Source organism: Bemisia tabaci, chromosome 1, assembly GCF_918797505.1.
Source record: "Bemisia tabaci chromosome 1, PGI_BMITA_v3".
In the NCBI taxonomy this organism is placed as follows: Eukaryota; Metazoa; Arthropoda; class Insecta; order Hemiptera; family Aleyrodidae; genus Bemisia; species Bemisia tabaci.
In genome coordinates, this window is record NC_092793.1 from 24513566 (window position 1) to 24531070 (window position 17505).

Sequence of the window (17505 nt, forward strand, 5' to 3'; positions counted from 1 at the left end):
TACTTGCCCGGTGGTGGCTACCGCCACTCATGATGAACAACATTTTCTGAGGAACTGCATGGGATCATTGCAAAAGTTCTCTGCAGAAAAATCCTAATTTTATCGGGAAAAAATCGGCAAAGTCTGAATATTCATACGGCATTCTTTCTCGGCATTCTACGTAACCCGGCTACATTTTCAAAACGCTTGCTAATACGCGTGCGTGAGAACTGAAATCACGTTTCGTCTCCTCGGCGGATATTTTAAATGGTTTTTCTCTGTCAAGTAATGTGAAAGTTATACGTAATCGTTTACAGCAAAATACATATTTTCTTTCGTGTCATCGCGAAAGAAGCAATAAATTTGTACAGATAACAGAAAGCATGACTCAAAATGTAAGGCATACAGATCAATTTTAAAACTAAAATTTTTTTTCTGTACCATTTTACACTGCTGCGTGTATTTTTTTATGACATGTCGTTTGAAAGATGAGAAGTATCCCAACCCTATTTGTTGTAGGATATTTTACACGGTGTTTTTACGCCCTTAAGATGAGCTTGTCTCAAAATTTCATGAATTTTTTTTTTTCAAAAAAGAAAAGAGCAAAATCAAAAAAATTGATGATGATGTAAAGCTCGACCAGCAATTTTGAAACGGTTGAATTGAGTCAAAGAAATTTTTGTTGGAGTTGCTTTGATGTGACGACTTCTCAAACATTATAGTGGGATGTCCGCAAAAAAAGAAAGCTAGCGATATGGTGATGATTTCAAATTATGTCAATCCTAAACCAGAGTCTTAGAATTTAAACCTGTATCAAGTTTTCTCTGTATTGATGTTCGGTTATCACAGAGATCATGCACGCTTGTCCTGCATTCCATCTTGGAATTTTGCCTTCACTTCCTGTTATTTGCTAATACCTGCCTCCATACATTTCTTAATCTCTTAATTTCTTGTCCCCTCCAAAATTCTCAGGTTAATTGCTCGCGGCTGTTTTAAAGAATCGCTTGTGAAGTTGCAGGTACATAGCTATTTTCTTAATATAATGTTATTTTGAATGTATTATCATTACTGTCTCCTTATGCCATCCTGGAAAGACTCGAAATATGTATCCATAACTGTCAAAGTCTCAAAGCTTGAAAAAAAGTAATTTTCGTAACCTTAATTTTTCTGCGCAAAAACGCTCGTGTCTTAAACGAGACTTTCTAATTCACTCGAGTCAGCGTGCTTGGACATACCGCCAATGATATGTCAACGATGAAACCGCGAAAGCACGTACCCTCATTGCTGTGTTTCATGATTTTTGCTTCCAATTCATTTTTTGTAATATTTCTGGTAATTTCTGTGCAATTTTTTTAGAGGAGATTTCTCCTGTAAAATCACACGAAATTTTGTGCTATTTATAAAGTGATCAGTCCTCCTTTAAAAAAGTTAGGTACGAAAGAAAATCTTCTGAAAACTCTAAGAATGAGCTTGTTAACCTGTTTCTAATTCTTGCATTTTCAGAAACTACATTGTCTCCTGATCACGCAGTAATTTTTTCAGATTTTTCCGAGCCGTTTTTCCCTCCGAAAACGACTTTTGAAGTTCGAAATTTTAAAATGCCGCGTTTGCCCGCGCTTTAGCGGCAATTCAATATGGCGCCGGAATTACCCCCTGGCTTCTTGCCACACATTCGACCGGGCGCCGTCAGCGGGACCTCTACGCGTTCGAACATCGAGGCTAAATCAAAACAACCAACTGGCTGTTATCAATTTCACCTTTTGACAAAGATTTCTCTAGTTTTTGGCATATTTTCTGAACTGTTATTCGTTCAACTAAAATATCTAACCCTGCTTTACAAATATCTCGACCTGCATTCTCCTTGAAACGTTGGAAAATCCGGAAATAGCTTCCAAAACTGTGTTAGTTATATGTGTGTGTCCCTATCACTTAAGTATCTGCTTGTTTTTCAGTTGAAATCGCCGTGTTTTCGGTGTTGGGAATTTGGGATTAACATTGCACACGACTTTTACAGTGTTCATGTTAGTCAAAATATACTTATAAGTGTTCTTCTAATGATACATTTTCTGCGGTTATACATAGATTCTTGCACTTGCAACCATTGGGTATGCAAACAATCTTCACATTGGACGGGCATTATGCTGCTAGAACATCTGATACCAAGCACTTACTCTACGATTTTTCCTCCTTTCTTGAGTGTTAAAGTCAGTAATCTGTATATTTGCTCATTACTTCTACTTGTATATCCACATATTCTTTCTTATGCTGTTGTGAATACTACCTCATGACCAACTCCCTTTGAAGTCTGATAGTGCAGTAAATTATGCTTCAGTTATCTGAGCATTTATTTACTAAAAAATCAGTTCAAAGGAATTTCCTTCGACATGGATCTCCACTCTACCCTGGAACTGTGTGTGCCGGCACCAACAGACCCTTCGGCAAAAGCCGTTAAATCCTGAAATTGAAAGGTACGTACCAATAATGTTCAAACTAGAACGGAAGTAAATTTGCTCCAACATGCATATGACTTGTTTTGAATTCTTTGGAACATTTGTGGTTTTCTCATAAAAAATGTTTGTGGTGTGCAATGATTGTAATATCCAGTAATTGAAAATCATAAAAATATAGCAAGTGTTAATTCGAAGGCACACCAAGGTACTCTCTTATCACTGGATTGACATGGAAACCTGAGGTCTCCATTTCACAGCAGAAATGTCTAGGTACTGATCAAAATATAAGTCAAAGAAAATTTGTCTAGATTTTCCTTCAGTATACCCACGGAAACCCTTAAAATCAATTATGCAGATGGATGCGCTAGACTCCAGCCAACTAATTCATGTGATTGCAATAATATGAAGTGGATGCCTACAGTTGGTAGATTTTCTCACCTCATTTTACTGTCATCGATATCTTTTCTTTGTCTCAGTTTTTAAACTCAGTTGCTTTTTCATAGTGATATTTCTATGATATAGAGCCTTGAGTATTTCATTTCAATAAATAATTTGCAAGAAAGAGGGAAGAACAACTACGAGGATCGTCCAGAGATGAGTTTACCTGTTCAATATATCCTAAACTGAGATAGGTACTTCGAGAAAATCTATAATAAACTTTAAAAAAGCCACCATTCAGGGCTCTCTAACGCGCCATAGATTTTTAAATTTGGCTTGATAGAACTCTAGAAAAGTGGGTTTTTCTAAATCCACCTCCTCTCCGCACAGGTCCAAAATTTTACAGAGCCTCATTCGCAAATGAGCCACTGTGTCTATCGCTCATGGCAAAAAAGTGGCTTAGGGGTGGTTGAAACACATGTAAGACATTTAACACATTTTTTTAAGGACATTTTCCCGTATTTTGAAGTAAACACGGCTAATCCTGCTGATTCCTTTTTGGAAACAAGGAATACTCCTTACTTGTTGTTTGACACGTATATGTTTCACACGTATTTCAATCACCTTTAAGCCAGTTTTTTGCCATAAGCGAAAGACAGGAAGGCTCACTTGCGAATTAAGCTCCGTAAAATTTTGAACCCATGCGCAGAGGAGGTGGGTTCAGAGAATCCCACGTTTTTAGAGTTCTATCAAGCCAAATTTAAAAATCTACGGCGTAATAGAGAACCAGGGACGGTAGTGACTTTTCAAAACTTATTACAGATTTTCTCTACCTACCTTCGTTTAGGAAATATTAAACAGGTAAACTTACTTTCTGGACGACTCTTATTATCCGCCATTAGAAACCATATAGGTAATCGAAATTGAGAAGGGAACTTACAAAGTAGTTAGCTACTCACCTTTCATCTTCAGGATTTTTAATAACATCCATTTATTCAGAGTCAGGGCATGCATCTTCACAAAATTTATGTGTAGTTCCATGTCGAAGAATGTAACTTAAAGCTGACTTTCTGGTAAAACGCTCAGCATAGTGAGCCATTATTTACCAAAAAAAAATCAGGTTCAAAGTGAATCGAAGTCTTGTGGAGGATGTGATCGATTACATAAAATATGAGTGGACGAGAAATGGAGATTAAATCACTGATGTTATATCTCGCATTGAGACAAACTATCAAAGAATGGCACACACTAGCAATGCACAATATACCTGTTGATAATTATGGAACACTGAACAGTTTAATAAGTTTACGGTCCCAGAATAGAAAATTGTCGAAGGCTATTCAGTCTTGGGTGGCTTCCTAAGAGTAAACAAGTGATACATGTAATATATTGTGGATATTTCTTTAAAGAGAGCCATTGAGGGAAGAACATTCGATTACTGATTCTATTTAGATTGCTGTAAATGAGAAGTAGGAAGTTCTCTCCAAAATATTTACTTTCCGAAACAAAGAACAAGGCTTCGCATCATGAAGTTTCGGCATGGTCAGTAACAGTGTCAGGATTTAACCGGCCAATCTGTTGTTGTTTCTGAAGTTTAACCAAAAACTACTGCAAAAACATATGCACTCAACATTTTCAAGAAGAATTATTCCCAAATTCACTTCACTACCATGGAAACTCAGTATCTCAGTGTACTGAAATGACTGAGTAAACTAGCCGAATTTTGTCAATATTTTCGGATTTTCCAACGTTCAAAGGAGATTGCACGTCGAGATATTTGTAAAGCAGGGTTAGATATTTAGTTGAACGAATAACAGTTCAGAAAATATGCCAAAAACTAGAGAAATCTTCGTCTAAAGGTGAAATTGATAACAGCCAGTTGGTTGTTTTGATTTAGCCTCGATGTTCGAACGCGTAGAGGTCCCGCTGACGGCGCCCGGTCGAATGTGTGGCAAGAAGCCAGGGGGTAATTCCGGCGCCATATTGAATTGCCGCTAAAGCGCGGGCAAACGCGGCATTTTAAAATTTCGAACTTCAAAAGTCGTTTTCGGAGGGAAAAACGGCTCGGAAAAATCTGAAAAAATTACTGCGTGATCAGGAGACAATATAGTTTCTGAAAATGCAAGAATTAGAAACAGGTTAACAAGCTCATTAAATTTACTTATACTTTTAGATAAATTACTCCTAAAATTTTAGCAGTTGAGAAGGGTATATTTTTAATTTACAAATAAATACAAACTTTAAATATTTACCGACATTTTTCCAAAAAGTTTGTTTTTATCACACCTGTTGAGATAGCACGTTTATAGGTAATGGAGTGTATTACTTCATAGCTGGGGGGCATCATAGTATTTTGCGCGGGGGGAAAGGGGGGGTCAATTATCATGAAATAAATATTATGCCTAGAAATAAGAGAAAAAAATCATTTAATCAATAAGAGACAACGAGAAAGAACGTCATCGAGTTATAAGATTTCGTAGTTTCATCATTGATGATGTGTGACTTTTAATTTCTTGAAGGAATCTTAAACAGATGCATTCTCCGTTGAAGATGCCGGCATCATTGTCGAATCTCTCCAGATCACCGTTGGGACTTTTTACATTAAAGTGGAGATGTATGTGGTTCGCGGTTCAAACTGACAGTCGGGGAGATAATATGAGAAATAGACTCAAATTCCACAAAATGCGAAGTCCGTGGAAGTATTCATAAAAGAACTATTGGAATTCGGCCCTCAGCTGCAGCTATACAAAAGATCCTAACCGTGCGGTTTGTTGCACCGGTCCATTGACAGCGGCTTTTTCTAACTCTTCTCTGTTTTGAAAAGCAAACGTGGTCTGATTTGTTCGCCTCGCTAACGTAAAAGTGTATCTCTATCTCTATATGAGCAACGGAAAGCATAGAGTTATTAGAGGTATACTCAGACGAACTATTTTTGAATTAAAATGTCGATGGAAAACTCTCTGTGCGCCGTGAATAATAAGTTTTACGCGGTGTAACTAAGTTTTGTGCCATACAGGGCAATATGAACCTGCATTACATCCGGAAAGTCTAAACCTGAACATGAAAGATTAGAATATTTCTTAGATTATCTCGAAACTACCTTTTAATGCATTAGACGCGTCAGTCAAGTTGGTTTTGGTCTGACAATTTTGGGCGGTTTATGTATGCAAACATGTTTCTAGAGCACTCCTCCATGTATCAAGAACTCAATGTTGAGTTCTGCGAACTGACAAAGGTCAATTTTCCCGTGGATAGTCATGCATAATCGGACTACAATTTGCAATAAAGAACTACTATTTCTAGCTCATCCATGTAAGCACCTATCTGCATAAGGGAACAAATAGCACATGCGTTTTTCCCCCTAAAATGAGACAGAAAAAGTAGTTCTTTATTCCAAAATGTACTTCAATTTTACATCATGAAGAGACCTTGCTCTCGGGTTCAACCAACGCCATTGTTCGAAAACACGGCAAACCTAGATTAGATACAACGAATCCTGGCCTCTCGCCCCGTAAAATAAGATTAGAGGTAGGAATTATTTTAATCATCATCAGGGAAGCAATAATGCGGTGGGGTGGTTCGGGGAGCGGAAGGGAGGGGGCCTGTTAAGTTCAAAGGTGGTTGTTCTGAATTCCCGCCATCGTCGTTGGTGGATGCTCTCCTGTTTTCGATGAGACGAGGGGTTTTTTCTCGGGGGCGGGCGCGCGGAGGGGGCGGGCTGAGGTGTCGGAGGGAGGTTGCGGGGGTGGAATTGTATCAAGTATGGCGTCACGGATGGAGTGATACGGCGCTAATCAAGTCGGTGGCGCTTCGGGGCGGCGCGGCTCCGGGCTTAAATGTCATCCGCGGGGCGGCGGAGAGGGGAGTGGGGATGCTTTGCAGAGCGGAACAGTTTACACTTGATGGTTTTTTAATAATCGCGCCTGGTTCGTCGCTCGTTTCGTTCCGGAGTGCTCTGTGACGTCATCGACGAGGAAGCATGGCGTTCTTAAGTGCTTCGATTCATCGGCGTCCATACAATTTGCTCAAGAAAAGTTTTAAATCCGGCCAGCGGACTGATTGTTCAAATTGATATACAAAGAAGACAAAAAATATGGAGCGATTCTATTGGTTGCAATGTTGTGTAGACTAAAAGGAGATAATGATGGACTAACGATAGGGTCGTCCTTGGTTTACCGTTAGTTAGTCTATTATCTACCTCCATTGCCCATTGCAGCCACCCGCTTACACTAATAGAATCCCTCCGTATCCTTTTTGTCTTATTTGTCTATCGCTTTGTCTACCAATTTCTACAAGCAGCCCGCAGGTTTGCCTAGTGGTCAGCGCGTCTGGCTCTAGGTCAAAGAGGCCCCGAGTTCGAATCCCGCGGTAGTGGCGTTGAATTTGTATGGAACGGACGAGTGGATCAGCTGAAACAGATTCCACTCGGCCTCATTCCTAAAAATTTGAAAAGCCTGGAGCATGGATGTGCCAACATTCCCTCGATGTCTACGGACAATAAATATAGTCTATCAATGGCTGTTGGTCCTGTAGATCAAAGAAAAAGTTTTTAAATTTAATCGTCAATTTTTCAGGAGTAGACATTAAAAGTTTGGCGATTCGATCGTCAATTCTCACCAAATGCACTGCCTAACAAAATTTGAAGATTTTGTTGACAACTGTTGTCTCGGTGCTTTAGTCTTGAGCGTTACCATTTGCACACTTATTTTTCAATCTTTGGTTGGAACCTCCTACTGACAAGAAGGATTTCTGTCTGAGATGCTGAACTTCAGAGGAACATTACATATTGGAAATATTTACGGAAAGCAAATGATCCATTTTTTTGTTAACTGTCCCTCGGGTAAACTTTGTTTGTTGACATGCTGGGAGAGAAGACCAGCCATTTATATTTTTTAAACCAATATCCCACATCAATACAATAGTCGTTGTCCGATTAACAAATAAATAAAGTGAAAAAAAAAACCGCTCAAATGCCACCAAGTGAAAATAATCCAAACAGGTATGTTTGCGTTCGGCGGTGGTGGTATAATTTCGGAAAACAAAAAAGGAAAAATGTTAAAAAATAAAGACTCCGTTTCAAGTTCACCCAATAAATTTTCGATCGTATTAGCTGTCAAAAGATATTACCTATTGTCTGAAGTCCGTATCATCGGAATTAACGCCGGAGGCAGGATCGCTCAATATTCAAATGTGTAGAATTTTAATCATCTTTTAGCTGGACGAAAGTGTGAAAGTGGGGCATGATCCTAAATTTTTTATCACTCAAACTCGCGTTTGCTATAGGACGGATTGCATTTCTGATAAAAACAAAAGCCGGCCGATTACAGGCTTGAGGGAGAAGAGGGAGGGAATGTGGGAGAGGGGGGAGACAAATGAATGAGAATGAGTTGTAAATTTTTAATTATCTACAACAATCTTGGCGGATCGCTTTTTACCCGATTCGCACGCGCTGCTGGGCCAGATTTTCGCACAGCTTCAGCCGATGTTTCTCAATCGTAAATAATTTATGGAGTCATACTAATATGGCGATAAATAGCCCAGAGCCGCCGTCTGTAATTTTCAAATTAATGAAGGTCTCCTCGAAAACATCGAAACCTCTTTGCCAGATGAGACTAGAGACTCAGCACGGAAAAAAATGGATTGCTGATTTAACAATTAAATTTTTAAAAAATATGTCCGACATGTTTCAAATGTACACTTTACAATAGTGGAAAGCTAAATCAACCACGGGGTGTTTAAATTAGCATTTTTTTAATTGTAGAATCTACATTAAAACATATTAAACACTTTTTTTTTTTAACTACAATATTGTTAAATCTGCAGCAATACCCTTTTTTTCCGTGAAAGCAAGATGCTTCTACAAAAACTGTTCGAACTCCCTTGACTTACACGACTCACCAAAATATTACCAACTTATTTCACAAGTTTTAAATTCACTCATTGATACATATTCACCAAAAATTATAATGAATAATTTGGTTAGGTTTCTTTTTTAAAAAAATGAAAGCTAATCGGAGGTTAAACGAGGTTTAAACGTTGCAGTGGAGATATACGCATTTTTCGAGTTTACTCATCGATATTTTTTAATTAAAAGGACAATTATAACCACGCTCAAACCATTCTCAAGAATAAATTGAAGTTTTCGAACGTCTTAAAATTTCATTTCCATATTGTATTGGTGCTCATTGCCTCTAATTATGTCGTCTAGGTATTTTGACGCGCATCTGATGCGAATACAAGATGACAAGTAACCGTGTATAGATGATTTCAGGGAGGTGTTTCGTGTTCGCCTGCAAGCATTAAAGGTGCACACATGCGCGCCTTTAATGCCTTTCACATAGCTCATGTGGCGCGGCGCTGCGAAGCCTAGTGCAGTATGAAGAAGTCATCAATCTCCATAAGCACGAAACAAACTAAGAACATGCTTCTCTCGCGGTACATATTCACGCAGCAGCTCAGCCATTCGAAGGAGGCGGATGGAGAGAAGCACTGTGGCTGAAAAATCTCCGTGTGGCAATCTACTACGGAAGGTGAGATAATTTTTTTCTTTTTTTCTTTTTTTTAAGATGAAGAATGGAACTAACTAAATGAACTTAATTTACTTCGATGGTTCTTTAAGCACGGACGTCTATTGTTGACCGCGAATTTACCATACTCGGCGCAATTTAGAGGCTATCTTGATACCTGCAAAAACTGAGGATGCTACTAGTTCGACGCATTTCAGATTTTTTGTCTCTGCGGTTTACATGAGGGCTAATGTTGCAAAAATGCACGAATAGACTTGCTTAAATCGCCGTGCTAAAAAAGAACTATCTTCATTGCGTGACATAGGCGTGTGAACTGTCTCCCTCCTAAATGTGACTTGCGCGCTTTTGTCCTTGCGAGTTCTGAAATCTGATTCTGCTGATTCGTCATTAGGTATTAAATGACAAGTTTACTCGTACCGTGAATTGAAAATGGAAACCAGCTGGTCCTCTTCATTTCCGTGTAATGAGAAAATTTATCGAAATTGCGTGATTTAAAGTGACACAGAAAGAGGTAAAGTAGCTTAACTTATATCAACATGTTTGAAGGAATAAAGCTCTAATGTTTTTTTTTCTTTCTTTCTTTTTTTTAATGGAGACTTTTTTTTATCAATGGCGATAATGCGAGTATGACAAGAAGGCAAATTCAAGAAGAAAACCACTCTTCCTGGGAGAAAAGACAGCGGAGGAAGCTTAACCGGTTTAGAAATTTAGTAAATAGCTTTCTTAGTTCCAATTCCCTTCAACTTGAGACAATGTCTCAATTATTCACCGTCGGCGGGACCGCTTTCTTCTTGCGAGAGGAGCCGTTTCCCTACCGTAAAAAATCTAGACATGACATGAGTACCTTGATACACGTGGCAACAGCTAAAAAATCAGATTGAAGATAACATTGAGTCGCGTGTTTTGGCATAAAATCGGAATAAACAAAAACACACGGCGAGTGAATTTATTACATAGCTGCTTCCCTCCCGCTCTACTCTGATTTTTTTCTCAAATTTCATTCTCACCTTCATTAATTATGAGGGAGGCGATTTATGGTGATTTCATTGATGGTATCGGCGAATTCCGACTATAATTAAGAAATAAGCTCGGCTTTGAGCGATAACTAAAAAGTCTGCAAGCGGAAGAGGCTGGATGCAACGGGATGAACGTCTAATTATGAAGTTATAAATTGCGGTTTTCAGAGGAGGGGCGGTTGATCAGTTTGTAATAGCTCCTCGAGGTGGATATAGTTATGCTAATTGTCTCTGGTTCCGGATCCGTCACCACTTAGTTTGCTCTTGGAACGCCCATTGGCCCATTTGGTCAATTTTGCACCAATGTAAGTTCGGAGACGAGGGGTCCTCGGCGCAGCTATGATGGTGATTGGCAGATTCATTGATCGATTGACTGATTGCTTGGAATTGGGTCGTTTCAGCACCGATGACGCAAATTTTTTCCCTTCTTTTTCTTCTTACCACTGATCGGCGATCACAATCCGTGCCGGTAGAAGCGCACTGACTGATTGCACTGTATTTTCATTTAAACATTTAATGAGCCATTCGCTCTATTTTTACTAAATAAGTTTACGCACTCTTCAAATAAATCAAATCCCTAATTTTCAAGACGAAATCCTGTAGCTTTTACACGTGGAAAATGTGTGCTCGTAAAAAAGGAATCAAAATTCGAGAGTGATGCGATCGATCCGAACAAGTAGCGAAGCGTGCGTGAATGATCGATTATCGATATTTCCCCATTTGAAGCTGTGGTAAAGCATCGATTATTAAGGTGTTCATAGCGAACATCCTGTTCATTGATACTTTTTGCTAGCTTTAAATGGCAGATCAATCGATACATCGCAAAGTACGCCACGTCACTGATCCGAACCACCCCTCACTGTTAAAAAAATTTAACTCAGAGTGCGACCTATATAAGGAAGTCGCTCGGAAGTCACTCATCGCTCAGGGCCAGTTTCTCTGAGTTTAAAAATCTCCGACATAAGTATGGAAATGCTGAGCTGAAGTAACTCAGCATTTCAGCAATAGCTCAGGCGTGAATACGCGCTGAGCTGCTGGCGATTGCCCTCCCCTCCAGTACCCCGCTCCGTATCCTCCCCCTTCCCTGCCGCCCCTCGCCACCCCTCCTTCCGCTGCGCTCCCCTTCCCCGTTCCCTTCCCTCCTTTTTCCCCTCGTATGCCCGCCTACGTGTAACTGCAATATAAGACTTTTTTTTTGTAAAAAATGTGAAATCTTGCATCAAATAAAGTCATGTTTGAGGAATTTTCAGGACATACTCCACAAATTCCGAGTCGAAGTGTTTTGTTGAGTTGCAAACACGACGGAAAACCTAAAGTCATCGTTGATTGGCCTATCTCCAGGAATTTTGAAAACGTCAGTAAGTTTTTTAGACATGAAGTATTTTGTGCACCCCTATTCAGTCTATTCGATATTTCACTCTAAGCTTGCAAAATCAATATTTACGATAATTCTAATAATAATGGACGCCATACCCATATAATCAGGCTTTGATGCCTAAAAGTATCATACGAACTAAAAAGAATAAATGGCAATTTCGTAGAATTATACTGCAAAATTTTATTCAATACACCTGAGGTTTTTCGGCATACAGTGCCATCTCCAGGTGCATAACGAACCTTCACCAAGGAAACTACAGATACTTGACAAGAAAGTACAACTCAAAGCAAATAATACATTAACGGGAGCAACATGATGGTTTTAAATACAGAATAATCTAAATAAACTACTATGCACATGCAAATCAACAAGCGATAAGAAATGAAGCGATAAAAGAGGAAGAGATACAATTTTGCAGTATAATGGTACGAAATATGTATTTTTTCTCTTGAACCTAGTATAATAAAACTGCTGCCCTTACCGGCGTATTCAAAATTCCTGGAGGTAGGCTATTCTACTAGGACGAATTTTTATTTTCCGTCGAGTTTGGAACTCAGCGAACACTTTGGTATGGGATCCATGGGGTATTATCCTGGAAAGCCTTCAAACAAAATTTAATTTGCTGTACACCTTCACGAGTCGAAACTAATCACTGTTCACGCAAAAGCCACTGGCTGGAGACTGACGCCGTCGCAGTCGTGAATTCCAGAATAAGATTGTAACGGTCAATGCGCGTTGACGATGCGCAAAGAATTATAGCTCTGTTTCTTCTTAAGTATCTCAATCTGAGTGGAAAGTATCTCTCCCGAGCCAATATCTGTCTTTCCTGGAGTGACACTCATGCTACAAGGAGCTTCCCATGCTAGAGCGAGCTATCTAACTCACCGCAAAATTTTGTCACTCGATGCGTCGGGCAGGATAGCTCCAAAACATTTCACTCAGGTCACTCAGGCCAGAATCTTTTTTAACAGTGGCCGCAAGGGTAATTAAGACTAACACGACCACTCGGCATCGTGGTAAAAGACGCGTTAATCACCGGTCACAATGAGGTAATTATGTGGAGTTTACACAAGCCGATTCTCTAATCATTGGAGGCGGAGGGTGGGGGCCCCAACCTATATCACTTACCGAACTGCTCCACGGACGGGCATGTTAACAAGTTAATTCCCCCGTTAAACGTCGACGCGTTCGAGCAATGTGGGCTAGACTATGCGAATCTCCTTAATGAAGTTGTAACCGAGTTTTGTTAACCATCTCGCAACGAAATAGAGCCATTAATTGCATTGATTGTTTCCGTCAAACTTTATCGCTCCTATGCGGACCCACTCTCTCATGGTCGTAACGACATTCGATCGACTAGAGGAGCAAGCGTTGGCTAGGCTCTTCCAAAAATTGCATCGCTGAAGGAAATGACTCGGATGGAATTCCTTTTAGAGAGAGTTGGACTGTTTTTCTTATTTTTCTTCTTCTCTTCCTCCTTCTCTTTCTTTTTCTTCTCCGTTTTTTATTTTATCTTATTTTTTTAAAGTAAAATATTGATAAATTTATCAATTATTATATCATGTATAACTATTCAATGGTGAGCTTTGAAATCATGCATCGCAATCACAACTTTATAGCAAGCGAGGCGTGAAAGATCGATTATCGATATTACCCGATTTTAAGCTATAAGGGAAAAATCGATCACTAAGGTTCTCGTATTTCGAACTCTGTTTGTCGATCTTTTCTAGATTTAAATAGCAGATCAATCGATATATCGCAAAGCACGCCACGCCACAGCTCTATGTTGACTTTCAGTGGGTACTTTTCTAGGAGAAACACAAATCAACATTAAAGCTTGAACATTTTACAGAGCAACCATTGGCTAACTAGTGAAGACAATTCAGACAAAATTTCAGGTCTTGAAATAAATTTATTTTTCACTAAAAACAAATCTCGATCATAAATTTAAAAACGTCGCGAAATCGAGGGACGCGAATTTGGAGCTCATTCACGGAAATACTTCTCGGGGAGTTTTTTACGTTTATGCCGCCTTCGCGTGGCTTGAATAATTCGAGGAGAGGAATGGAAGGAGAGCTGACAGGTCGTCCGGAGGTTGCAAGCCGCGGGGCTCGTACTGTCAGCACGAATCATAGACTGGTCCTGTCGTGCTTAGCAAAAATCGTCTATTTGCATATGGTTTAATTTAGAATTAAAAGGTTTATGCTCGGGAGAATTGAGTCGGGGTTTGCACGAGGCTGTCGAGTGATCTATTTGCATTTTACAATTTTACAATTTGTTGCGGCCGCGAGAGCACCGTGTTCCTGTTCCAGTCCTCAAATGGTGCATTTGAGGTGTAACTGCCCGAGCGACCGGCCCGGGACGAACGGATGTCAATTATCGGAAATCGGAGTTGATCAATAATCGACAGGTCTGCATAATGAAGCGCATCTTCAACTCCCGTGCCAAGTCGGGCTCCTGAGTGCAGAGTATTCCTACAGGGTGTTGCAATCCTAACTCCTTTTTCGTTGAAATTAACATATGGATCAGAGGCAAGGCGTATCGATTATCGATATTTCCACATTTGAAACTATGCACTGGAAAAAAAAAAAAAAAAAAAAAAAAAAAAAAAAAAAAAAACACACACATTGGATCTAGAGTCCAGACTCTTAAAAAAAATCGACAAGAAAAAGTACTCTTGATTCAATCAGAATCTAGCTTAAATCAAGAACCAAGCCTCTTAATTTAAGCGGTTTTCGTTTTGATTCAAGGAAAAATCCGATTTAATCAAGAGAATTTTTTCTTGTCAATGTTGTCAAGAGTCTGGACTCTTGATCCAATGTGTTTTTTTTCCAGTGTGGCAAAAAATCGATTATTGCGGTGTTCGTTGTGAACACCCAACTTATCAATCCTACTCCGTACGTTCAAATGGCAGATCAATCGATGTATCACAAAGCACATCAAGCCACTGATATGGATTAATTCATGCATGTTTTCTCTTGGACGGTCACAAATATTAGATAGGATGTTTCAGAGTCGAACTGCCAGACTAAAAAAGCGTGTTATTTGGATCAAAATAACATTTTTTTTCTACGTATTTTTTCCCCCTAACGTGTTCTCTGTTGTCAGTTGGAGCTACACATCCCCCTCCCCCAAGTTTTTTCTAAAAATTCATCGTTTATTCTGAATTTTGAAGATGTTTATGGATCGAAACTCTTAAAGAACGACCGTCCCTCGTGATTATCGAGGTGGATTCGTAACCACATAACATCAGAATTCCAAGGTAAAGGGGGATTTCAGGGGGCTCTGCTGAAGTAAAAAACTTGGTCCCTTCCCTTTCTTCCCTAGAAATAATCCTATAACTTGATATTTCGATTTTTTTTTTGGTCATGGGTCAATTTAACGCTAATAATGATGGAAATGACCTTTATTCATGAGTTTTAGTCCATTCTCAACACCAAAATTCAGAAATAATGACGATTCTCCCAAAAAATGTGAGAGAAAGGGTGCAGCTCAAAACTGACGAGAAAGTCTTATTTTGACTCATGAAACATTTTTATGAAGTTTGACGGTTTAAACTTCGGACACCCTGTATTTCCCTGATTCGCTATGGAGACTTCCCTGAGGAGAGAAATCACCTCGTATCTATAAGCGTGTTTCTAGGCATGATGTGGCAACGCGATAACAAGTGGCGCACGCTAAGTGTACTATTGATGTCCGTTTGACCTGGGCTGTCACCTTCCACGTTGGCCGATTCGCCGTACACTGTAGACGAGTGGATAATTAAAGGTGCGAGAAACGCTGTCCACGGACGGGTCGGAGGGATGGGGTGCTTGGAAACGTTGAAAAATTGATGATTTGGCGAAAAGAGCTCATCGCCGACGGTGCCAAAAGCGATGATGCATCGCCGGATGCGCACTTTGCAGAAATTACCCATCCTCGAAGCTCGCTTTCAACGTTCACGAGCTCGGAGATCATTCCAGTAGTATTAAATTCGTGAATTTATCAGCGCAGCATACGATTTCTACCTCTTTATCCATACGTTGAAACCCTCAGATGGACAGAGTTTAACAAAAACGCATCAAGTTGACTTTTCGAGGGAAAAAATTTGCCCTCTCTCGTCAACAATTCAAAATCGAGGAAAAATATTTCGAGCAAAACAGTCCTCGAACTGCGTCCTTATCATTAGTTTTAACTTGAAACCTCGTACGCCTCTGTTTGATTTGGTTCGAATATCAATGCCAGCGGTTGCAGAGTTTGCAGCGCTTTGTGCGAAATTTTACATGTTGGATGGCGGACGATATTTTGATACAACTATTCGTGCGCAGCGGATGGCCGTGTTGCATACTCGAAAACGTGCAGGCGTCCTGGCTTTCATAACGCTCACGGTAAATAACATTGGTAAACCACCGATAAATTGGTCTTAAAACCCTGTATAAGTGGGATTCCTGAGAGTATTCATCCGAAAACGTCAGGTTCTCGGCAAGGAGTTACCTTCAATACTCTTTGTCCTCCAAATCGTGTTTTTCGTGAAATTTCAATGAAAACATATATACGGCGAAACTCCCAAAGCACGTATCTTCGTTTGCTTCGTTGCAGACTTCTTAATATACTTTAATTTTTCAAGGGAGAAATACTCAATGCCAATGCTTAAAAACTTCCGGAATTTTTCTACTCTGTGCGAAACAAATTCTGATGAAGCTTCGATGATTAAAGATTAGATCTCCTTTAAAAAAATAAAATAGAAGCGGAGATTTTCAAACACTGCAAACGAGATGCATGGTTTGGGAGTTTCAGGATCAACATATCATAATGCCTGTTCTGAAGACACTCGTACGTTGTTGTAAATGTTTGGGGGTGCGGGGTGGAAGTTCGACTTGGGATTGTGTAATCTCAATTCTCACCTGTGTCTGCAGAAGTAGCATGCTGGACGAGGCTTGAGGGAGGCCAGTGCCCGCCGGATGCCCCGCTTCAGAGTCGTCCCGATCTGAAACATCACCAACAATCACCAATCAGCAATCGTCACCATTACTTGACATTGTAGATATCACACAATATCATCCAAATCATTCAATGGGCGTTCGTCGGTGCTGATGTTTTCCCCGTTTTTTGCCCCTCAAAGATCAAAAGCTCTACCCTTGACTAAAATAAGGGCTGTATTCTGTAGCTCTTCCTGAAGCACCTCCTCCCCTCACGGAAGGCACTGATATGGTTTATTGGTATTAAGATATCCTTAAAATAGCATCAAACAAAGGCCGCATTTAAAATAGTTTCGAGTCAAATTCAACAGCATAACTTATGAAACAGATCTCTTCGAGTAATTGCATTGATTTGCCTTTGCAAAAGATAGCAAATACAAAAGGAAATTTTCCCACAGATTTTGAAAAGTTTAAGGCAGGACTGACATAAAAGCTTGTCAAAATCATAGAATTTTACCTACGCGTTTTTACTCCTTTGCAGCGTCAAATCATGGCAATCCCTCGTTAGGGTCCATTTTCAAAGTCAATTTATGAGTCGAGTTCCGTAAAAATTGTCCTTGTTGCGATACTATGTCGAGTAAATCCTTGAACTTTTCTTAATCACAATGTCCATCATATAAGACTCGTACTAAGAGGAACGACAATGAATACAGCCCTAAGCAGAGAAACCCCTGTATCCCCGTCAAAGTTACAAAAACCGAAAACTTGATACAGCACCAGTGCAAAGTGAACTCAATATTTCAAAATGTTCTCAAGGAGTTACATAAAATATTATCCGGGTAATATTATTAAAACACGTCAATTTCTCTTTAGAAATGA

At 39.6% G+C, this 17505-nt stretch overlaps 1 protein-coding gene across 3 annotated transcripts in view; it reads right to left on the bottom strand.

Moving 5' to 3' along the window:
* LOC109041154 (Hormone receptor-like in 38) overlaps positions 1-17505 on the bottom strand; it is a 110015-nt gene that overhangs the window by 28682 nt on the left and 63828 nt on the right. For all 3 annotated transcript variants that reach the window (XM_072298445.1, XM_072298449.1, XM_072298453.1), the window contains exon 2: positions 16612-16694. In XM_072298445.1, the coding sequence (XP_072154546.1) occupies positions 16612-16694 (83 nt within the window). The remainder of the gene's footprint in view (positions 1-16611; positions 16695-17505) is intronic.